A 24,859-nucleotide genomic window follows, 5' to 3' on the forward strand; every position below is an offset into this window, starting at 1 on the left:
AGCAGGGGAAGAAGAAGAGAACTGTGCCCTAGGATTCCAGTTCTTTGCTTCAGTAGGCCCATTTACTTCAGCAGGATTGCTCATATGAATGTATTTAAGTATTTTTTTGGATTATACCTTATAATGCCATCTAGCAATTCTATAGGCTAGCTTATTTTAGTGATAAAAAGTTATTGTCATTATTAACACTAAAATTTTTATTAAATTACATTAAAAACATGAATATTTTATGAACTAAAAGTCTTTCTATTTCCCTTGCCTATATAGTGTTCATTTTTATTCATGCCTCTGGTTGTTTCCCAGGAGGACTATGTCTTTCCAAATAGGTGCGGCCGGTGAGTCAAAGAAAGGGAAATTTTCCATTTGGCCAGAATGGAATGAAGCAGATATCAATGCAGAAAAATGGGATGCAGGAAAAGCTGGAAAAGAGAAAGAAAAATCTGGAAGAAGTCCAATTTTAGTAAGTAGAGTATGACACAAATTTATTATTATTTCTACTTAATTTTGGCACCTGTCTTTAACAGAGTAACTTTGTCACAACTTCAAAATAATTTGTTGCTGATAAACATTAATTTTCAAGCATATATTTTCAATAAGTTTAAGTAGTTTCCTACTATCCTAGATGAATTAACTAAAAATATTGTGCATTGTTTATTTGTTGCTTCTTAAATGAACACTTCAATATGTGTGTGCTATTAATGCATTAATGGTTAAAAAAAATGGAACCCCAAAACCTATTTCATATCATAAGTAAAACTGGGGATGTGGGAACAAATTGAACTGTTGTAGTATAACAGAGCAATCCCTTCTCTAGGCACTGCAGTTTCTGTGGACTCAAAGGGCTGAATGCATCCATCTTTGCAATGTTTTTATGGGAAAAACAGCAGGTTGAGGTCTTTTCTTCCCCACACCTCAATTTCTGGACATGTGAAATACAGGCTGCAGTTCTAGTGTGCAGAGAGTGGTTTGAGGGGATACAATTATTTTGCAAAGGGTAGGTGCCTACCAGATTCAGAAAAATTCATAAGTCTTTCTAATTTTGGAATAACTTTTAAATTTCCTCAGGATTTTTACTTCTCATTAAAGCTGCCTGGCATTAAAGAATGTATTTGCTTTTTATGCAGCATAGTAGAAAAATTCTTTTAAGAAAGAATTTCTTAAACTCTTCATTTTTAAGTGATATTTTAAATCCATTGAATACCATGCTCGATCATCTATTTTAAATATAAGTTCTATGTTGTTCTTATAGTTGTTCCGTATGTACTGTTGTGTGTTATGTATATCTTAGCATACATATTTATATATGTAGATCTTTTTTCTTATCCCAAGCTTGTAGCCTGTTTGGGCCAAAGTATTCTTTTGACTGAAATTATAGCTTTGTTGCTGAACGCTGCATTAACTTGCTGGATAAATATTTTTCCTTTGTGTCTTTCTTCTGTTTCATTACCACAATTGGTATCTTTGGGCTGTACTCTAAACATTAATATAATGCTAATCTGTTAGGTCTGCCAGATGGTATTGTAACAGATAAAATGTAAAAATATTTAGCATAAGAGCATTCTGACCTGTTTATCAGACCATTCAGTTCTTCAGCTACCAAGCTATATGACACACTGCTCTTTTTACATGTTTAAAGGAGTTGTTAAAGATGTTGGTCACACTAGATGTGATTACAGATCTAAAGAATTTTCTAAAATGGCCTATTTTGATCCAAGCAGAATTCAACATCTTATGGGGTATTTCAGTTAGAAGCGAAATTAGTGATTGTATCTGGTACCTTTGAGAATTCCACTTAGCACAAGAATATTCACAGTCCTACTCTCTTGTGCATGAAAAAGAATCAATCAGAAGTGCTCTCTTTTCTTGTGCCTCTAAAGCTTTTTTATCATGCACCCCTATCCTGTGCTGTTGAGATTGCACATTTTAACTTGTCTCTTTTGCTTGTGCTTGTTTCTTGCCTGTCTGTCCTTCTGTGGAAGAATTTGTGGTTGAGATTCCTCTTAGATCATGAACTCCTGAGACTTGGCAATGTTTCAAGAAGAAATACTGTTTTAGTTGTCCCTATAGCCACCTTAAATAAAAGATTTCTGTTGAACCTATTTGTGTCAGCCAAGTTTAGCTCAGCCTATACTATCCCTTTTGAAAGTACTTTTTCACTTGTAAAACTAAATAGATGTGTATCTCTCCTTTTCCTCTAGTGCTCTGCACAATGTTAGATCATTCTCCCCGACTCCTTTTCCTGGCTTACGGAGTGTTTAAGAGCTAAGCTCTCCTTTTAAGCTGCATAGTCAGACTTTTATGTCTCAAAGCAGAATACAGAACTCTCAATAAAATTCTCTATGGTCCAGGACACAAGGCTTCCTTTAAGCTATCAGAAAATTAAGTATAATTAAGTAAACTTTATTTACTTGAAGTAGTTTGTTGCAGATTGGTATGTTGAAGACACTTATACAATGAAGTAAATGAGAAAAAGTCTGGGCAGAATACTACTTAAGGAGCTTTGGTTTGTGGTTTTTGTTGTTTTTTACACTTTTGTGATATATTTTCTTTTGCCTTCCATGATCAGTAAGTGCTCAAAGCATCAGTTTTGTTTTTTTTTCCCCAGAAACTCTTTCTCTTGATTGCTCTGTAGAAGATAAATAGTATATATACATCATGGTCTGCAAAACACACAGAAATGCATAACATGTGTAAAACCTATTTAAAATTCTGGCCACAAATCAAAGGCCATATAACTGGTTAGTTTCTCAGTCAGCATGAGCCATATCAGAACCATCTCATCTCTGCACTATTAATTAAACAGATTTCATATATCCTGATGCCTTCTATTTACATAAGTATCACTTTGGAAATGGAAGTTTGAAGATCATATGAGACCCTCTATTTAATGGGCTAATTTATGATGCTGTATAATTATAACTCTCTGATTTCTATGGCAGTTTAAAATGCTTATCCTCAGTTTTGTTTGTGTCTAAATATTGATTTAGGTATTTACTCTCAGTCTTTAAGTTATAAAACTTTAGAAATGAGTGAGTTAGAACAGGTACTTAGAAATCACTTAGTAGAAGGGTGCCCTTGTCCAATTTGTCTGGTCTGTAGGATTTATGAATTAAAAGCTTAAACAGAGGTTTGGGAAATTTTTCCTGAAAGATGGAAAAGAAAGGAATCATTTTATATATATCTGTTTAGACAGTACAGATCAGATGGCCTCCTCTGAACAGCATAAGCAGCTTTTGTGCTGGATCTTCAGTTTGGACTTTGCACTGTTTAATTCAGAGAGTTACAGATTTGTTTGTTCCTTTTTGTGCTATTTTTTCCTCTTAAGTGAATTATCATGTGAGCAATGAAACATTTTAAATCTTGTGGAAGATCCAATAGTATAATTAATTTAAAAATGTTCAATTTTTGTATATGTATATTTTATGTAGCCTGTCTTTGAGGATCCTGAAGGGAAAATAGAATTGCCACTGTCCTTAAAAGTGAATTCATGGAAACGTCCACATGAGTTTTTAACAAATAAGGTAAGAAACAAGAAAGGTCATAATGAAAAGATGCTGTTTGCCTAGCTATGTCACAAGTGAGTAGAGAGAATTAATTCAATAGACAAAACCATTTGTATGTTTTTAAATCCATGTGCCCATGGAAGTCTATCCTTTTAGCTCTGTTCTGCTTTTTTCTTCCACTTTAATTTAGAAGACACCTGGACAGAGAGATCTCCTCCTGTTTTCCTTTGTGTTCCTGTTTTCTTACTTCTAAAAATCAGGTTTATGGCAAAACAAATTTAAGTGACAGAGCCTGAAACAAATTTATTTATTCCAATTGAGGCATCCTTTCAGCAGATCTCTGAAGTAAATATCTATCCTGAAACCAAGGATTAGCTTTCCCAAAAGTACAGTACTTTTTCACCCTCTCCCACTTCAGATATTTTACTTCTCCTGTCTGCACACAGAACATGTCCCTATCTTTGACAGTACTTGTCTGGAAAGTAACTGTAACATTTTATAATTGTGCAAAGCTCTTGTTCAGTTGCTTTTTAACATAAGTTACAAAGAAAATAATCTGCCTACCATATCAAAGGTTGGAGTGCTCTCTGTCTCTGCTGCTAATCTAGAATTTTAAAGCATTTTTGCTTCAGATGAAATGCTGAAGTTTTAAAGCACTTTAACCACCCTTCCAACTTTATCAGTCTTGTCAGTTTTACTTTTGCCAGCTTGTCGGTTTCATTTTTTATTAAATATACACTAAGTGGCTCCAAGTTTAATTTTTAATGGGGGAAAGAGAGGGGGAATCAGGAGAATAATTGACAAGACTGACAGATTGGATGAGAAATGCTGCCAAAATACATAGACTGAGTAGAGGTACCTGAAAGATGAGGACAAGAGATATGGCAGCCCAGAAAGCCATGGAGGTGATCATCGGTGTTTAGTTCAATATACTGTAATCCTAGCATATTATTTCTAAATTGCTTACAATAAGAAAATAGACTGTTTTCACTAGTAGCAGTCATGAAAACAATATAATAAAGTCAAAGGTTTGATAAAGCCAGTGTTCATATTAACTGAATGCTTATATTTCTATTAGTACTATCAAGATTGAGTTCATACATGAGTATAGCTGCTTAAAAAAATCCATAATTTTTTTTTGACTTGGACTGTTGAAGACATCTGTCAGACATGAGTTTTTGCTAGGAGAAAAGACATCAAAAACCAAGTTCTATCTGAGTGGTCTTGTGTCTAATGATACAGAGTTGGTAGTTTTAATACTGTCAACCAGAAGTCAAGAGTTGAGTTTTTTGAAAAAAGTGTTTAGATTTCATTGTATGGTTTCATTTCACATAGGACATGAACTTAATTTTTTAAATGTGAAAAATGATAAGAGCAAGAGCCTTGCCCCCTAAAGTACTCAATAGCCTGGTATCTTGGACTCCTGCCTGGGATGTGGGGGGCTCAATTTTAAGTCCGTTCGCAAATTAGGCTTCAGTTTATGTCTTCAGTCTTTCTGTTGGCATTTTCTTCTCTTCCCCACCCCCACCCCACCCCAGATGCGGATTGGGTGAGAGAGATGGAGAATGGCTTTGCTGACAGCCAGGATTTAGTCCTGAGGTATCTGTCATAATCTTCAGACTGATTTTTTTCAGTTTGACAAGTTTGTTTTTAATGATGAACAAATTTTTGTCAAAAAAAAATCCCCAAATTTATCTAGTTTCACTTTTAAGTTTTCAAGATACAGAGAAGAGACATTATTTACATAAAATACATATCTTTAAATTATTTTGCAGAATTTTGAATAGTGCAAGAGATGAGATATATGCATAGTACATTCAGCTCCTTTTTAGGAAATTTGAAGTGTTTGCATTGATGATAGAACATGAAAAGCCAGAATTTAAAAAGGAGGGAGCACATTAGGTATGTTCTTTGTTGAAAGTATTCATTGAGAGTGTGGATTCACAAGACGTCTAAGCCCATCTAACAGGTCTCTGCCACTCAAAGGTGTTGAAATTGCTCTGCTTACCATCCTGTGGATCCCAGCCCCACGCTCTAGCTCTTCTTTTGAATCAGCTCTGATGAGCCAGTCAGCTTGCTAAACAAGCAGAAAACTAAGCCAACAAAAATGGAAAAAAGAAAAAAATGAATGAATGTCTTCTAGTTTAGAGAGCTGAGACAACTAGTGGAGGATCAGCCAAATTCCAGCACTGAACAAGAAAAAGGGTGAGACCACGTAGTTAAAACCTGGGCCAGGGTAGGGGAGTAAGACAGCTCCTTTCAGAAACAGCAAATCATTGAATTGGCTCAGCCATCCTGTGAATCCTAACCCTAACTCTTTAGGCTCAAGTTCTCCTTAAACACTGGTTTTAGATAAATTATCCTGAGGACAACTGTGACTACATACTGAGTGGTGACTATGAAAACATGATGTTTTAACTGCCTCCCTTTATAGCACACATTACTGTAGCATCTGGAAAGACATTATCAAGATTTCAAGGCAATTAGAGAAAGTCAGTTTATCTGTTTACTGTTAAAGTGTACAAAATGTAATTGTTTAGTAATCAGTTTCTTCTGAAGTATGTCTTGACAGTGGAAAAAAGCTAACTAGTGATCAGTAAAATCTGTTTGCAAAGTAAAACATTAGTCAATAACTCAGATCTTTCTGACTTAACTTTTTAACCTCATGTACTGTATTTTTACAGTTAAGGCTTTCACTGGGAACAGTTATGGTCTTTCAGACCATATTTATAAAAATAAAATATATTTCAAACTTAGGTAATATTTTGCATATTTAAAATTGTATTGAGAAATTATTTATAATGGCTTTTGATACATTGACTTGAAAGTAATTATTTTGCACTTTTTTAATATTATATTCAAAATGATTCTGATAACTATGGAAGCAAGGACCTTGTTAGACGAAATTTTTCCTATAGACCTCCTTCATCACAGAATATAAGACCAGAAAGGGATACAGTCTATTATGCAGTCTAACCTCTTGCATGTCACAGGCAGTTAAAATTCACCCATATATTGCTGTAATGAACTAATGACTTTAGTTAATCTCAAAAATTTCAGTTCTCAAATTGCTGAACTGTTATGTGTCACAGGCAGAGAATAATACATAAAGATGTATTGGTAATGCTGGAAGCCCCTGCAATAGCAGGAAATTGTTTAGGTGAGATGTGATCCTAGAAAAAAATGCATGCTGCAAAGAAATAAAAGAAAAACATCAGATACCTGTCAGCCTGACTAGAGGGAAAATTCCCTTTTGAACTTCAATCTGCTGATTGGTTTGAGCCTGCACCTATGAAGAAAACTCATCTTAGGCAGACATTTTTTTTCCTACTGCCTGATGGTACCTGTTTTGCCTCTTGCAATATCAAAATAGAGCAAATTTTTATCATTCAGTAGGAAATTAAGAAAACAAGCAAACAGTACTTCTATCTGACTGAACGTAAGGAAAATAATCCCTTTGAATCCTGGTGGGAGCCAGCAAAGTCCCAAAGTATGAGATGATGTTATGATCACTATTCTAATGCAGAACTGCAAATATTATGAAAAAATTGAGCAAATCTCAATTTATATACTTAATATAGTAATTAGTGTATAGTAATACTTACATAGTAATTTTTTTCATTTGATACTTTTTAATCATCCAATAAAAATAATGATTCCTTTGATTTCTGAACATCATTTGAAGAGAATTTATTAGGAAATACCAAAGCAGATAAAAGACTTGCAAACTGACAGCTTTTTAATTGACTTCTGACGTGTGTAATATTTGTATGTTGCTACTGTTAAATATTGCTGTTCATTTATTTTTTTGTGGATAATATAGCTATGGGCTTTTAACTAATTTACTTTCTCCCAGGTTCCTGTGGTAGTCAAAAATGAAACCACATTTGACCTTTTTTCAGCAAATGAGCATATATTTTGTAGCAAGGTAGGTAGAAATAAATAAATGTACTTTTTTATATTCATTCTTTTTTAAGGGTAGATTTCACTCCAAATTTCTGCTGTGAAGAAATAAATTGTGGAAAAAAGTGATGAAAAAGCATCTAGATTTGTAAAATTATGTTTACATTTTTTAGAATTTGTAAAATTAAAAAGTGTTGGTAAGAGGTTTTCCAAACGTTTTTTTAAAGAAAATATACAGGTTCTGAGCTGTGGAGACTATTACTGGAGTGATAATCTCTAAAGATAATAGAAAATAAAAGCCAGATTAGAGAGAATTTCTTTTTTTTATTCTAGCTTTCCTGAAGTCATATTCTTAGTATGCCTGCTTATATATGCACATCTTTGCCAACCAGCCAGCCTTTTTCTTCTCCCCAGATTAGAATGGATGTATCAAAGACACTGAATTTCTACAGATTTGGGGAAAATAAGAGCAGGTGGAACCAAGGCATCTAAGCGAGTGCCTTACTGGGTGTAATGTTACTTCATAAATTCAGCTTCATTCAGTGCTTCAATGAAAATTCAAAATTAAGTGCCAGAGAAACTGTATGGGAAGGAGTAACCAAAAAACAGATGCTGTAAATTTTGCTATCCACAGAACCACTAATTGTTTTTAGGGCAAATTCATTGTAATAATAAATCTTATTCTCATTCTTGTTTCTATAAATCACTGTAGCAAAGTCTGGTGATGCTATTGAAACCCTAGCATACATCATAAATCTGTATGTTAGAAAGACACATACTTGAAAGAGCATTATTTGTTAAAACTCCTATTTTACATTTAAAAAATTATTAAATACTTGTAAAAATTTAGTATTTTTTTACTGAGTAAAAATATCAAGTATTGAAGCTGATACTAATTTTTAGCAGCTGTATCTAGTATTAAATGATTGAAGAAGTATCAGTTTGCAAATACTATAATATAATTTACTTTGAAATATCCTCTTTTTTTGCACTTGATCATTATAGTATAATTTGATTTTATTTTTCTAAAAGATGTAAGTAGAAATATTTTTTTCTTTCTATATTTCTGTTTATTTTCAGCTGATGAGATGGATTATAAGTGAAATTTGTGCAGTCTGGAGAATATGTAATGGAAATGTTTTAACTAGTGAAACAACCACACTTTTTTGGAAACCATGGGAACATATTTATGCCTTATGTAAAGCTACTAGGGGACACATGCCACTGTACAATAGCTATGGAAAATATATAGTAAAACTGTATTGGATGGTGAGTAGTTGCTTCCAGTAATATAAAACATTATGTCTCTGTACAATTTGTGCAGCCAACATGCCAGATTTTTAATAATTAAGGTAAGTTTTTATGGTTAGAAAAGATAGATGTTTGCAGAAATAAAAGCATTGACAAACTGTTGGTGAATGAGGATGAAAATGCATTCCATGGGATTTTTGTACAATTTAGAACTCAGTCATTAAGCTTTGACATTAAAACATAGCCGTTATTTCAGAAGGCAGTATACTTTTTGTAGATTACATAGAATTTTCAGCTTGCTAAGAAGTGTATTTTCTCTGGGCTGTACAACAAGATACTATGCTTGCATTTGTTTTTTTCTTACTTTGTAGAAAGACGATACAATAATGCTAGTTGCTAAAGTTTCATGTATGTTCAAACCATCTACTGAAAGAGCTTTTCTTCTGATACTTGTGACTTTTTTTGTCTCAAACAGCAATTTTCTATATTATTCCATAGCACAAAGCACAATTTCATTACATTTGAGAAAAAAAAAATCAGATCATTCTGTATTATGAAACGAGTGGTTAAAACAATGTTGTTTTTATCACAAGATGTGTTTTCACCATTTGTAATTTCTTTGAGCTGTGGTAGAAATGCGATTTTTGGCAGACCCTGTTTTTTCAGGATTTGATTTCTAAATCACATATGTCCTCTTGTAGTCCAATGGAAACTTGTTCTGATTTGGCACAGTTAGAGAAATTTTCTTTCTTTTGTTTCATTCTTACACCTTTTTGTTTCATGAGAGTACATCTTGTTGATATTTTTGGTTTTTACTCTGGGTCTCAAAATGTTAATACAAAGCATCATATATGTGTGCTCTCCTAATCAAAGGTCCTTTTTGCCACTTGAATGCTCACCGTTGGTTGGCTTTGACTAAATAAGAAGGTATGTTTCATTTCATTTTTGCTAGATAAATAAATATGAAGATTGATTGTGGGGTCCCCAGTATACTATAAACTGCATGAGCTAAACCATTACTCCGTAACTTTTACCCCATTTTTGTTTCAGTCTTAATTTCAGCTGTTGAATTGTGGTTTTTTTCCATATATGCTTTAATTATTTTGATCAAACTGATGCACCACTGCAGGAATTACATGTATTACCTTCCAGCCTGATCAAACAGATGCTTCCTATTTCCGTTTTGGTTTTATTTTTTGTTTGTTTTTAGAAGGTATATCTCCCTCTCTCCCTTCCTCCACCCCAAAAATGTAAAATTTCTGACTCATTTAGCGTAGCCATTTATATTTTCCAATGGCATTCCTAAGGCTTGCAAGAGCATATAAGAGAATCTCATTTGCATTTCCTTCTAATGAGTCCCCATTTCACTGGGATCCAGTCAAAATAGTCCTCAATGTGTAAGTAAAACTCCCAGTAGAAGGTAGAAGTGACACCAGAAGGAACTCCCTTTTCTTAGAGAACAAGAGCAGTTGTAGTACTGTAATATGTGCTTAAGTATTTTGATTATTTGAAATAAAATTCAGCATATTTTTGAGAATTTGGTTTCTCCTCTATAATGCTCAAATATCTGTATACACTCAAATATTTTTCTGAAGTTTATCAAATTAAGCAAGAAAATTAACAATGATAAATGCATGGGGGGGGTGATCCGAAACCAAAAAATAAAGAAAAAAATTAGTTTGCCATAATAAAATTGTAGTATATCATTCTTATAATGTAATAATGCACCTAAATGCATTATTTTCTGTAAAAAACTCCCTGAGATACCATGTAAAATATTTCTGTTCTTGTGCACTGAATGGTAGAGTATGGAGATTTTTTACAAATGTCTATTAGAGTCAGACAAGTGGTCCACACCTCCAGTGTACTAGAATTAAGATTGTTTTTTATTGTTTAAGTAACTCAGTTGGCTGACTTTACATAGGTATTTGTACTCAATTATATTTAAAGATAATTAACGTTAAAAACTTTCAGTATGAGGGTCATTTACAGAAGGTGTACTGGCAAAACCAAAACTTCCATGGAATTTCTAAAGATAACAGATAATAACTTCTTAACAAATTTTACAGTCATCATGGAATACTTAATTTAATACCAATAAACAAAGAATTAATCACTGACCTAAAAGTTAGAAGTTTTCTATATGATAATGTTCTAGTTACATTTGTATTGTGCAAACAGAATATGACACAAACCACTAAGATGTATAAATGACCCTATTAAATTTCCAGTTGCCCAATCTTGAAAAAATTTTTGATGTAACAGTTGAAAATATGAGGTGGGAAGTGTTAATGAAAGCTCAGTGGCATCCCACTGGACTTCTAAAAAGTTATGACTCGAAGAAAGAAGTTATGCTTAAAAATAGAAATGAAACATAAAAAGGGATGTGTAAAAGCTGAAAAAGGGAATATCAGTGCTCATGAATACAAATGAGCAGCTAAGACAATGCAGGCATAAGGTAAGTTAAAAAAATTAATGAAATATAACTTGCTCATAGTATTAATACATTTTAAAATCTAGACAGGCCATTGCAAGATACTGATAATAAAACCATGAACAACAAGGTAAAGAAAAAAAAAACCCAACAAACTCTTATTCAATGGATATTTCTTCTGTGTGTTGGAAGGATCAGAAAGATGTATCTCACCCTTGGCACACTGTGAATTAAAAAAAAATAACCGTCTCTAGCAAAGGAGCTTTAGAGGCTTCAGCTGCTCAAATTAACCATTTTCAAATCAGTAGATCCAGGCAACCCACAGATTCAGAGTGCCTGCTTGAGATACCTGCTTTAGACATCACGACACCAACTGTCTCCAGCAGTAGAATTTGAGGAGCTAGATTTTGATGCTGAAGCTGTCTGTTATTGTTAATGGGGATAGTTTTTTTCATGGGTAATTAAGTCTCTCCACCTTATTGAGTGAGGAGCTGCCAGAACTAGTGAATAAGAAACATTCAGAGTTTCTGAGCATTATCCTGGAGCTTAAGGAGCTAACTTAGGGCTTTGTATTAGGTATTTGAATATATGCAGATTCAGAGCACTAGGTCCTTCGCTGAGAGCGCAGGACAAATGGAAATTGAACTCATACCTTTTATCAGATGGCTGCCACCTCTCCTTTTCCTCTTTTTGATGGTTAGACCACTTATCAAGGAGTGGAAGACTTGAATGTTCTTCCCTTCTCAGCCATTAAAGGCTAAAACTTTCAGTTTCCAGAGGGGAGAGTTCCATGACTACAGCTTTGATCATCTTGCAAAGGTTAAGACCTGAGTTTTAATCCAAAGTCTCAGAAATGTTTAGGCATTAGAATATCATGTATTTAACTCAAGTCTCTTCCAGCTTAATATAGGTTATAGAGGCATTGCATATAGTTACACATGGAAAAGTTACTCCTAGTGGAGAACTTCTCAGTCAAAGACAGAAAGATCCAATAGCCGTAATTTGAATTTGGACAAATTCAATCCAAAATATGATGTCATTATTTAGAAGTGAAGCCAACTAAATATTAAAAGAGTTTTTGAGGGAAATGGTATATTCAACATTACTTCCTATCCTTAAAATGTGTTCTTTGCACCTTCCCTTCAGATATTTAGATGCACTGATAAGATTTCCCCCTCAGTCTCCTCTTTTCCAGGCTGAACAGTCCCAGCTCTCACAGCCTCTCCTCCTATGAAAGATGCTCTAGCCCCTTAATCATCATAGTAGCCCTTCACTGGACTCCCTGCAGTAGCTCCATGTCTCTTTTGTACTGGGGAGCCCAGCACTGGACCCAGCACTCCATTGTCCTTCTTTGCCACAAGGCACATTGCTGGGTCATGGTCAACTTGTTGTCCACCAGGACCCCCAGGGCCTTCTCTCCAAAGCTGCCTTCAACCCCCAGCCTGTACTGGTGCATGGGGTTATTCCTCCCCAGGGCAGGGCTTGGCACTACCCTTTGTGAGGAACTTCATGAGGTTCCCTTCTGCCCATTTCTCCAGCTTGTCGAGGTCCCTCTGAATGACGGCACAGATTGCTGGTGCATCAGCCACTCTTCCCAGTTTTGTGTCATCTACACAATTGCTGAGGGTGCACTTGGTCCCATCATTTTGTGGGATACTAACTCAATTTACTAATAAAATATTTGGCATTGCACAGATCAGTGTCTTGTCTTACATGTTTGGGTCTTATCCTGGAGAAAAGCATATTTGCAAGAATTTGGAAAGAGACATTTGCAAAGGTGGTATCTTAGTTAAGTCTCTTTATATTATTATTGTTAGGCATCTGTCATGGCAGCTGAAGAAACAGCAATGGTGTGTGAATGTGTGACAAACACACAGTAGACCACACGTAAAAGAATAAATATGTCTGCTAATAGTTGCAATTAGATTAATCTATGAAATAGATAAATCAGAGCAGTAATGAAATGCTGCAAATACTGCTTCCATGTTTCTTAGATATTATATGAGAACTTTTAAAAGCCATCTGTAATTAAAATCAAATTACAATAGAACTGGATTCTTGGGAAAGCATATGAGTTCTCCTACATGCGCATTCTGTTTCCAGCCCACAAATTCAATGTTCTTCTTTCTTTTTTTCCCCTGACATAGGGGTGCTGGAGAAAGATCATTGTGGATGACACTATGCCTTTCGATGAAGATGATAATTTGTTACTACCGGCTACAACCTGTCAAACTGAACTTTGGCCAATGCTGCTGTCCAAAGCTATCATTAAGCTTGCAAATACTGAGTATGTTTAGTCAGCCCATTTTCAGTTTGTTTTGTGAAGTCACATGGAATTTACAAAAAAATTGGTTTTAATGTGCATGAGAAAAATATTTTGCTAAAAATTTTGTAATGACAAATACACACTTTTCTGAAAGCTGACACAGTAAATTAGTAAAGCATGGTCCTCAGTGATTATAGAAGGTACAGTGATTCCTTCTTATATGTGTGTTTATGTGTATATAGACACAGAAAACTTCACAAAGAAACTTGAGGCCGCTTCCTATCTGCCTTATTTGTCTGCCATTATTCCAGAAAAGACTCACATGCTGTTTTTTGCCAAACAGAAATGTCCAAGAAATTTTACTGCAGTTTTAATTGTCAGCCTTAACCAGTCTAAAAGGAATGGAGATGTTTGTGTGAACAAACAAAAGGAAATATAGACACAGTATCATTATATTATATGGTGATTCTTCTTTTCAGAATTTGTAGTTTCTCTATTCATTTGTCTGATGTTAAATGTTATATCCTATAGAGGTGGTACTCTGCTGAGTAATGTCTCAAATATGATAAGGCTACTTATATATATATATAATATAATATATTGTAATATACATATAACGTATGGTAGATGTATATGATATATATTGCACATATATTGCATATATAATATATTGCATGTTTATATGAAAAAAATTAGAAACCATTTAAAAAATAGGTTTTTAATACATCCAGGTACTGGTTATTGTAGATTTAAAATTTAAAATAAATAGCTAGGAATAGGCTTTACAAATTGGAAGGGAACATGATATAATGGAGTTCGAGTCAACAGGATTGATGGTGGTAATCTGCAGTGTCCTTCATGTTTGTCCTATTTGGACTGTGACTTACATCCTAGGTGGAAAAGTTGAAAGGCTGCAGAGACAGAATGCTTGGCTCCTTCGGCAGAGAAAAGGGGCTCCTGTTTGCAGAGACAGGAAGGAAAAGCTCCTTCACCCAGCTGTAGAGGAGCAGCAATGCATTCTGATGGGAATTCTGTCTGTTCCAGCTCACTTTTAAAGGAGAATAGACTCACAGTGGAAATAGAATATAAATCAGAGACAAGAGGAAGAAGGCCCTCAGGGCTGTTGAGGAAAAATATACCTTGGGGGAAAAAAGGAAATTGTTTAGAAGTACTTTGTACAGTTTAAAATTCTGAAAGTAATGCTAATTTTTAATTGAAAATGATCCTTACAAATATTTAACACTTTTGATTAGGAAAAAGAAGGAAAGCAGTGGAGTGTGATTTTGTTCATCATGAAGAAGTACTGTTCGAATTGCAATCTGTATTTTTGGTGCATTTTTATGAAGAGGGTCTGGTCTTGTATAATTCATGTGTAAGCTTTATCATTACATTTTTTTATACATTAATGTTATTTCTTCAAAAGACAAATTGTACAAATCAAACTATGAAATACAGAAAGGCTATTATTTTAAATGCTAACAAAAATCAACATTATAGATGTAAATATATGATATAGTAATGTACAAAAATACTTGCAGAATGTTTTTACCATCATTTCTTTGAAAAATAAGGTATTATTTAGAGATCTTTGGCCTGAAAGAGAGAAAGTTTTTAAAATGCAGTATGAAAAAACAGAATATTTTAAGTTATTTTCAATACTTTTGCCACAACACAGTTTTTGTGGGCTGCATGGTGATCCACTATTCCAAAACTGACCTGGAAAGTAAACTGTGGCCCACAGTGCAAGTGACTGACATTTATGAACACAGGTTCCTATGAGATGGGCAACGAACATCCAGTATTTAAATGACTAAGCTTCAGAAAAGAACTAACACACAGAGCTAGTCAACCAAGCTTCCCTTTCCACTCACATCAACAGTTAGGTTTGTCAGAAGAGTGATCTAAAGTACTTCCACACTGGGCAGGGAGTTGCCTAGAGCTGCCCAATAGAAAATGCTGTTTGCAGGAATGTGTTTGAAATCTTGTGTTTCTCCAGAGCACAAGGACTTAAGTCATGACTAAAGGCTGACACTTTTAACCTAGGTCCTCTCAGGATCTACAGATGGAAACCTCTTCATAGAGTAGGAGCCCATATCCCTTTGAAAGTGTCAAGTATGGTACCTTGGAAATACAGCCAACTTTAGCATGATCATCTGGCAGTTAGAGGACCTGCTCAGGAGGTGGAAGTTCTGGATTCATTTCCGCCTTATAGCATGAGGAATTTCAAACTTGCATCTCCAACCCTGCAAAAAGAGCCTGTACTGTGAGAATATAGTATACTTGCTAATGTTTATGTTGAAACTATGCCATTGTACAGAAAGGAACACAAAAGTAATGGGCCTGAACTTCTAAAATTGCCGGTAATGGCTTGTTTTTCCGCAGTTTGCTTATCTGTATGTGTACGGTCCTGCTCCTACGGAAAGCAGTATTGACTGTAAAGTTGACTATGAGTTGGATATATTATAATTCCATATATCTGCTTTTGTGTTATAGTATACATGAAAGTGGAAAAAGAGAGCTAGAGGAATTTACAGTTTTACATGCACTGACTGGATGGATACCAGAACTTATTCCTATCCAGTAAGTTCTTCTATTAAAAAGTTCACATATTAGTTATTTAGTTCTATAAGGCATTAAGGAAAAATAAAGCTGAACCTGAAAAATTCATCAGCATCAATTTGGGGAAATGCAAGGCTTTTAATTCTAGCACTAGAAAAATGTGCCTTCAAGGAACCCAATTTTATTGTGTTTCTCTTTGCAGTTCTTGTAGATACTTGTAAAGCTATTTCACATGTTAAGCTGATTATTATTGTTCTTAAAATTAATTTATATTTTAATTGATATTAAACCTAGTGGTGAAAACAGTGTTAGATAAGTTTATGTTTTACCTAGTATACAGATACTATAAATTGTCTGGCAGTAACAGTAATAACTTTATATGTGAATGTACTATAGAAAGTATACTACATCGTGTGAATTTGGAAGTATTTAAATTCAGCTAGTGTGGTGCTTTCACTTTTTAAACTGGAGCAGCCGGTATACTTTTATTTCAAATAAAAAATAATATTTCCAACCTGTAATAATATTTTTTTCTTGTTTCCTATGTATTTAAGGCCATTTCATGTTTCTAGAAGGACAGATATTCTGATTTTCCAGCCTGACATTCTTTTTATTTAATAAATGATTGGGATCTATGCTGTAAATATAAACTTTTTTTTTAATTGCACTTTTTCACCTTCTGATGAATACATTTTAAAAGAATAAATTGTTTAGGTACGGTTGTTTTGGTTTACGTATAATTTGTTTACATATTATTGTTTAGGTATAATAGTGTTTCAGTATAAAATAAGTTCAGTCATGCCCTGTTTTGTCCTTCATTTCAGCAGTCATAATTTGTTGTCCCCTGTTATGCTTGCAGTTTAGGTTTTTGAGATATCTGTGTCCTACAGTTTGCCTGTAGCCCATGGGCTTGGAGGTATAAGTAACCTAAATTAGGTTCTTTATGCAGTTCATTCTTACAGTTGCAACAACAAAAAAACCAGTATTCGTGAATCTGGCACTTATTGCAAATTTATTAACTTTTGCAGTGGGAAAATGTGAATACCACAAAATTATTGTTGTAATAGTATGAAGATGGCTTCAGCTTGTTGTACAACCAATTATTTAAATAAGCATGCAGTTAGTTTGCATGAAACTTATTCATGGTCCTGAATGATTCATTCAGTTTCAGTTTATTTCTGGAATCACTGATTTTCTGTGGAGAAACAGCGTGGCATCTACCATCATATCAAAAAGCTGTTTTAGCTCATGGAATCAGTGGAAGAGTCATGGAACTACACGTGTTGAAACAATTAGGAAAACCTAGTCTGAAAGTACCTTTGAGAAGAGTTTTTAATGTATAAAGCCAGGATCAAGTTATTATATGATACAGTTGCAAAGTGGTCTACAAATTTGCCCCAGTGATTGAACAGTACTAATATTGTGCCATAATTTTGTCTGCTAAAAGGCTTGAGGAAAGAATGTTTCTACTAGCTTCTCTAATCAACATCTCTATCTTCGGGACCCCTCTTTTAACAAACCATGTTATGTTTCTGCCAGTATACAAAATCAGGTAAGTGTTGCTTATATACTAGAATAACCTAATCATTTTTCGAAGAGTTGGAATGTCAGTGGTGGTATAATGTTCTCCAAATGAAGACCACACATTCTTATCTTATTGCAAATACTAGTATCATTAATGATTACATGTGTTTGTTTTTTAAGGTATGGTTACTTGGATAAAGTTTGGGGCTTTTTGAAAGAGATTGTGCCAGAATTCAAGCTGCCAAATGGGAAAACTCCAGAACTTTATATTCCTCAGCCACATACAAAACCCAAAGAGACCAAAACTTTTGAGTTAAAAAATGAAATATCACCTGGGAATAAGCAGTCAGATAAACCTGAGAAAGCAGAGAAGGCTGATAAAATTGGCAAAGGTCTGTAACTGTATGAATTGTTATCTCTGTAAGCCAAGCATAAGTAAACTAAACATCATCTTCAGGTACAAATTTGTCTATCTATCTTCATTATGCCACATGCAAGTCTGTAGGTTTGTTGTTTTCTCTCATTTATGTCATTGAACATGTTGAGATGGTGTAAATTCAGAAGAAGTTCTGTTTTAACTATAGACCTCATTAGAAGCAGTACCAGACTCTGACTTTGTGAAAACTCAGTTTTATTTCGTGACAGAGATTTGTTCAGCTCTGTGGGACAGAGGCATTTCCCTAAAGAGTGGTTCATTGCAGAAGGATAACAGTCATAGGGGTTACATTTTTTTCAAAGGCAACTGAGCCAACACTGCTCTGACTAAACAGAATTTAGTATACATATCATAATGGATGTTACAAAAAGTGATTACCTACAGAGAGTTCTATACAACTATATTTTAATGTGTACCTACATTGTTTTAATAACTTCTGTTTATGCTACCAAGGTATAAGTATTAATATTTTTCAAGAGCTTATTTCAAAATCTTATTTACATTTAAATGAAAATACTAACACTTATAAACATATCTGTCCCAGTATCTTATTCTGTAATGTTTAGATTCAAGGCTGATTTTTGTTACCTGCTGTTTTAACTTGAAGGCATAGGTGCAATTTCATAACACTTTTCAAGTTAATGGAGAGTACAAATCACAAAGTAAAAATTGTATTTCTTCCTAGATTTTGAAAAAACTGTTTCCCCCCACTTTGAATCCCAGAGACTAAGTACTAATGTGAAAAGTGGCATAAATATATTACAAGAGACCTGGCAGAGGGTGTATTCTCTTTGCTTAGGAATTCTTGCCATCTTCTTAAGACCTGCCCACCAGTGTAGAAGCTGTTTCAGAGCTAGGATGTACATGCACAGGTGTGCTGCCACTAGGAACAGCACTATCATTTGTCCAGCAGGGCGATGTAATTTATTCCCATACAGCTTTGTAAATTAAATCCTTGCCTAAGCTTTATAAATTATTTTAGTACCTGAAACACCTAAGAATCAGGAAAGTATTAAGTTGCAGTAAAGCCCTGTAATCTTCAACTCTGAGGCCACAAAGCTGTGTTCTGAACCTTTATGAGAGTGCTGTTTTTTTAAAAAATTAGAAGTGCATTTTCCTATAGTCTTAAAATAAGTATCACAGATGGAAAAAGGGTTCTGATTCTGGAAGATTTTTTCTTCCATGTGATGTTAGAAGCATTCCTGACAGAATCCTCTTCTATGTTGCTCAATACTTCCCATGTAAGACTTTGTTTTCTGACCCATAAAACTTTGCTAACTTTCCTCCTTTAGGCTGATATTTTCCTTGCTGGCTATCTATGTTTGTTTTGGAAAAGTTTGCCCAGAACAGTTTAATAATTTCTGAGAAAAAAATAGCGATAAAGATTTTTTTTTCTTTGAAAATTTATAATGGTTTTGTTGACCTTTTATTGAAATATCTATTGCCCCCATATCCTGAAACAGCAATTGCTGAGTAGTAGTCCATTGGGAGCCTATGACCCTGTTTGACTGATTGTTTTGGAAATTACTGGTGCATGGGATCAGGGACTTGAAGAAAATATTTGACACTCTGCCAGGAATTCAGGAATTCCAAACTTTATAGTGGGAAAGTAGGAGTTGTGCTGTAACTCAGAGGTGGGACTGGAGCATCCCTAGCCCTCTCTCAGTAAATCTGTATTTACATCTTAAGAAAATCCCACTTTTTCTTTTTTCAATGAATGTCATAGCTCTTCATTGTATTCAGTGCTTCTAACTAGAACACTGAATTTTTTTTTAATTTATCTAAAATGTCATTATACCATTTGCCCAGTATGAGACTCTATGACTGAAAGTTTTTATCTGAAAAACAAAAATATGTCATCCTTATTTTGTTTGATAGAAAAAGCAGAGCAGAAAGAAATTGGAAAGAAGAAAAGCAGAGATGGAGAAAAAGAAAAAAACAAGTCATCGCTTCAGTCCTCACGAGTCTTGGCAGATGTCCAAAGCTCTCTTCAAGCATTAACTGAGAGTAAGTCCTGTGCTTTCAAAGCTAGAAATACAAGCAAGGAGATGCATATAAAGAAAAGGATTTTGTTTTTAATTTGAGTTTTTTAATTTAAATTGCAGGGAGTTTTAAATATACTTATTTAAATCAGTTTCCTGCTTTTTGATGTAAATCCTGATTAAAATTGGTGGTTTAAATTATTTGATTTATATCAATCCAATATTGATGTTTGTCGTTAGCAAATATTATAAGGTTTCTTCATTTGACTTCTTACTTTTTATAATACTAATGGGGTTAAATTTTCAAATCTATTAAAGGAACATAGCTGTTTCAATTGTAGTAGTTGTGGAATAGAAAATGAGGCATTTCACGTGAGTGTAAAGAGAGCATGACTGAACACTCAAGTATGTCAGGAGGAAAAGAAAGCAAAGGAGAAGCAGAAGGATCCAAGTTAAGTGATGAATTCTAGAAATTTTACTAAATCAGTGAAAGGGCATTAAGAATTATCAAAGAGTGTGGAACCACATGACATTTTGGTCTTTGTTCTGCCTTATAAAAGACAGTTTATTTTGTTTACCTAAAGACAGTTAATGGTGTGCCAAGAGGTTATGTAGAAGGACAAGTTCAGGTCTGGTGATCAGAGAACTCTTTCGTCCTGGGTCTATTTCATAAACAGAAGATGAAATGCGGGTGTTCCAAAGACATAGAATATCCATAACCTTTATTAAAGTTAGCAAGATAATGTTTTGCTGAATTAAGTTATTTCTCTCTGTCAGTGGGATTAAGAGAGGTGTGATTCAATTTTACTAAAACTTTTGAACCCTGAGATGTTACACATGTATATTGAAAAGACTACATTGAAAAGAAGGGATTCTGTTCAGACATTACCAAAGCGTGTAAAAAAAGAACCAAAAAAGAGTTTGAAAAAGTCAGAGATAGATATCTCAGTACTGACTTGCTAAGAATTGGAATAGAATTAAACTTGGAGATTGTAAAGTCAGATGCAATGAGACAGGGAGCAGACATGGGATTAGGGGGTGGCAAAGAAAGAAGGAGAATTGTAATTTCACAAAATACTGACTTGGCATTTTTCTTGTGAGGATGTTTGTAGCCACAAGTGAAAAACTTATAGGCTTTATGAGATAGATGGCATGCAAATAGTGGTCAAGGATAGTAGAACTTTTTTTGTGCATAAACTTTGAAACTAGGGCTAGGTTCAAATTCAGACTCGAGAGACTGATTGCAGAAAGTTTCTGAATTGTTCTTGGGACTCTTGTAACAGTCACTTTACTTAATGCAACAAATTTTTTTTTTATTGTTAGGGGCTTGAAAAGTACTCATTTCCAGCACCATAAAAGTGCGCTACTGCAGGCTTTTACTCTACTTTCACTCAATATTGAGTATGAGGACTTTAAAGAAATTGCTATCCTCTTCTTTCTGTAATAAATGTGAATTACTTCTAAAGAGGTATTTAACTATTCTTGAGAAGTGTATATTTTACTTTTAAAATGGCAAAAACTTTTGTGTTTTTCATTACATCATTTAGTTTCTATACTTATTTTATGCAGTGTGTGTGTGTGTGTGTGTGTATAAAATCAGTCACGCCATTCATAGTTGCCAAATTGGAGAAATAATTGAGAGGCCAACCGCAACTGTATGTTCAGAATGTATGCCAAAGTCATCCTGGCACATCAGTTGCTTCTAAGTATTTGGAAACTTCACAGAATCACAGAAAGGTTGAGGTTGGAAGGGACCTCTGGAGATCTAGTTCAACCCCCCTGCTCAAGCAGGGTCACTTACAGCACGTTGCACAGGACTGTGTGCAGACAACTATGAAATATCTCGAAAGATGGAGACTCCACAACCTCTCTGGACAGCCTGTGCCAGTGCTTAGTCACCCTCACAGTAACAATGTTTTTCCTTACGTTCAGACAGAATTGCCTGTGTTTCAGTTTGTGCCTGTTGCCTCGCATCCTGTCATTGGGCACCACTGAGAAGAGTCTGGCCCCATCCTCTCTACACCCTCCCTTCAGATATTTATACACATTGATAAGATCCCCCCTCAGTCTTCTCTTCTCCAGGATGAACAGGCCCAGCTCTCACAACATTTCCTCGTAAGAGAGATGCTCCAGGCCCTTCATCATCTTAGGAGCCCTTTGCTGGACTCCCTGCAGTAGCTCCATGTCTCTCTTATACTGGGGAGCCCAGCACTGGACACAGCACTCCAGCTGTGGCCTCACCATGGCTGAGTAGAGGGGGAGGATCACCTCCCTTGACCTGCTGGCAATGCTCTTCCTAATGCAACCCAGGATACCGTTGGCCTTCTTGGCCACAAGGGCACATTGTTCCATTATAGACATTCATTTTGTAGGGATTATAATGTATAAATACAGTTCTAAAGCCTTTGCTCATTCAAACCAATGCCTGCCGCACCCTCTAAGTCCGATCTGAGTTGTAGGATTCTTGATGCATTACACCTGCTTGTTCCTCTGTTCATCCTGTTCTGTGGATTCAGCAGAATAACAGGCTCTTCAGCTGATCAGTCAGGGCTCTTTTTGAGAGCAACTGGCTCTTCGATCCTGTGGCTTATCAGCTGGCCAGGCCCTTGGAAGTTTTTGCAGGCAATTATTACATTCCTACAGGTCCTTCTTAGCACATAATCAGTACTTTATCAGTCATCAGCCTTTTCTTCTGGTAACTATTTCTCCTTTCATATCTAGGGAGTCCATTCATTCTAATAAAGCATTTTTATGACAGGGACATATGATGATACGTGCCACTTAGGCCCCTTGTTCCTATAATAAGCCACCACTCCACTTCCCATATACACTTCTAGACTAATTATTTCCTAATAACTTCTGAGCTGCTGGAAGGAGAATACTATTCTAGTGAAGAGGGCATTAGCCAGAATTTGGGAGTCTGTTCTTCTACAGACCAGCTGTTTATTTTTACCAAGTCTCACTGTGCCTTGATGCCACTTTTGTAGTTAGGAATAATAATAATAACTTCTATGTCACTTTTCAGTATCACAGTAGTGTTTGGAGAATATAATTATATTAAAAATTTGTAAGTCATACAAGTAGATCTGTAATGTTAACTGTTAGAGTAAATTAGATAGGAAATACCTATGAAAATATCCATAAAGTTCTTTCCATTTTCCTTTTCCCTGTTAAAAAGAGTTTTTATGTACAAGTAGGGATTTGAATCTGATATTTTGGAATGTTTTTTCAAATGCATATTGTCGTTCTGCAATATTTATGTAAATCCTGAAACAGGTCATTTTTCTGAAGACAAAAAAGTATGTTCTGTTAGCCAGAGCTAATCCATACCTAACACACCTGAGGAGAAAGATCTTAAAGGCCGGCTGAAGAGTTTGCAAAAGCAGTTATAACTCAACATCAGCTCTTGTTTGCCAAAAAATATTTAAGAGAAGCCTCATGTTACAGTGAGAAAATGCTTTGCAAGTCTTCCAAACCTTTTTTTTTTAATTAGATCATTAAGACTTATTCAAAACATAACAATTTTCATCCTTGGCCTTTCTTTTTAATTGACTGCCTGCAGTTTTATACAGTTTATGCATTTTACCTAGATCAATTCCACTGGTACTTTCTCAGTTCTCTGGAGACTGAATTGTTTCTTCAGGTTGTGTAGTATTCACTCAGTCTGTAAATGAATTTGCAGAACAGTAAGTGTGAAACTTAGACAGCTACAAAGATCCAAAAATCTTTAACAACCTGCTGCAGAATTCTTAAATCCTCACTGATGGATATAAATAATAGGCTTTGCTGAATCTAGCTGTTTTGTTGTACCATATGTCATAACATTTTTCACCTAATAATACAATTTTGTCAAGGCTATCAGTTTTAACTAGATTCCCTAGACACTGAGTTCACACTAATCAACAGTACACTTTGTGATAAATAATTTGCATGCATCCTCCTCGGTTTTGGTACAGTGAAAAATGATCAAGTAATGTATTATCTTTAAAAGGCACTGGTGTAATGCACAAAATCTTTTTACTATTCTAATAATATTATTAAAATGAATACCATGTACCTGGTAGATTATTTGCATGCTCTAATAATTTCTTCAGTGCCCTGCAGACATTTTATTTCACAACCCATCTGGACTGAATATGACAGCTTTACGTTCCACCTGGTGTTTGATGAAATACTTGTATTTGAGAAATCTTACATGAGATGAGATCAGTATGGCTTGTGGCATGTACTGTTCTGTAACATGTTGTACATCGTAGCTATTAGTGCTGTATTTGTAGCAGATCAGACGTGTCAGCAGGGAACTGAGATCAAACCTAAATTATATTCTTGCTTTTGAGTAAGTTGAAACCCGTAGTTAACACAAGAGCTGTGGTTAACATGGAAATCACAAGCACAGAGAAAGAGATATTAAGAACCTACTGGGAAGTAATTCTAACTTACCATCAGCTTATGTTTGATTAAGAAGTTGAATTTCTGGAAAAATATTTAATATACAGAGATGTTTTACTGCTTTGAGAAAAAAATATTGCGTACCTTCTAAATAAATGGATTTTAAAAATATTTGATAAATTGTATTTTCCAGGCACTTGCCTATTTTTTCTTTTTCTTTTCCTTTCCCTTTTTTTAATTTTGTATGCAAGCAGCATTGTTTTATTCTGTTTCACAAATACAATGCAGCTACCTATTCTTAGAGCAAGTTGCAGCTGAATACTCACTGAACATAGGAAATACTAGGAGACAGTGATGCTGCATTTGCAGTGCAGCTGAAAGGAACAACAACAGAACGTTCCAATGAAAGACAGGTGTCACAACCTATGTTCTGAAATTCTGTTTCACATGCTTTCTCAGATGGTTAAATGAAAATATAGAGAAATAGATACCTTTCTTTTTGAGCTGCTTTTTAGGTCAGACCACAGACCTATACAATATTTCAAGTATGATATTTTTTAGACTTTTAATTTTCCTGAAGCGTGAGTGAATTGGCTGTCAGCCAAAAAGCCC

The 24,859-nt window shown here is 34.8% G+C and overlaps 1 protein-coding gene across 1 annotated transcript in view; it reads left to right on the plus strand.

Moving 5' to 3' along the window:
• ADGB (androglobin) overlaps positions 1–24,859 on the plus strand; it is a 132,583-nt gene that overhangs the window by 18,878 nt on the left and 88,846 nt on the right. The window contains exons 2-9 of the mRNA XM_067294750.1: positions 304–460; positions 3,429–3,521; positions 7,360–7,431; positions 8,487–8,675; positions 13,239–13,378; positions 15,851–15,937; positions 17,621–17,832; positions 19,755–19,883. Of these exons, the coding sequence (XP_067150851.1) occupies positions 311–460; positions 3,429–3,521; positions 7,360–7,431; positions 8,487–8,675; positions 13,239–13,378; positions 15,851–15,937; positions 17,621–17,832; positions 19,755–19,883 (1,072 nt within the window). The 5' untranslated portion in view covers positions 304–310. The remainder of the gene's footprint in view (positions 1–303; positions 461–3,428; positions 3,522–7,359; positions 7,432–8,486; positions 8,676–13,238; positions 13,379–15,850; positions 15,938–17,620; positions 17,833–19,754; positions 19,884–24,859) is intronic.

This window comes from Apteryx mantelli, chromosome 3 (genome assembly GCF_036417845.1).
Source record: "Apteryx mantelli isolate bAptMan1 chromosome 3, bAptMan1.hap1, whole genome shotgun sequence".
NCBI classification, from domain to species: domain Eukaryota; kingdom Metazoa; phylum Chordata; class Aves; order Apterygiformes; family Apterygidae; genus Apteryx; species Apteryx mantelli.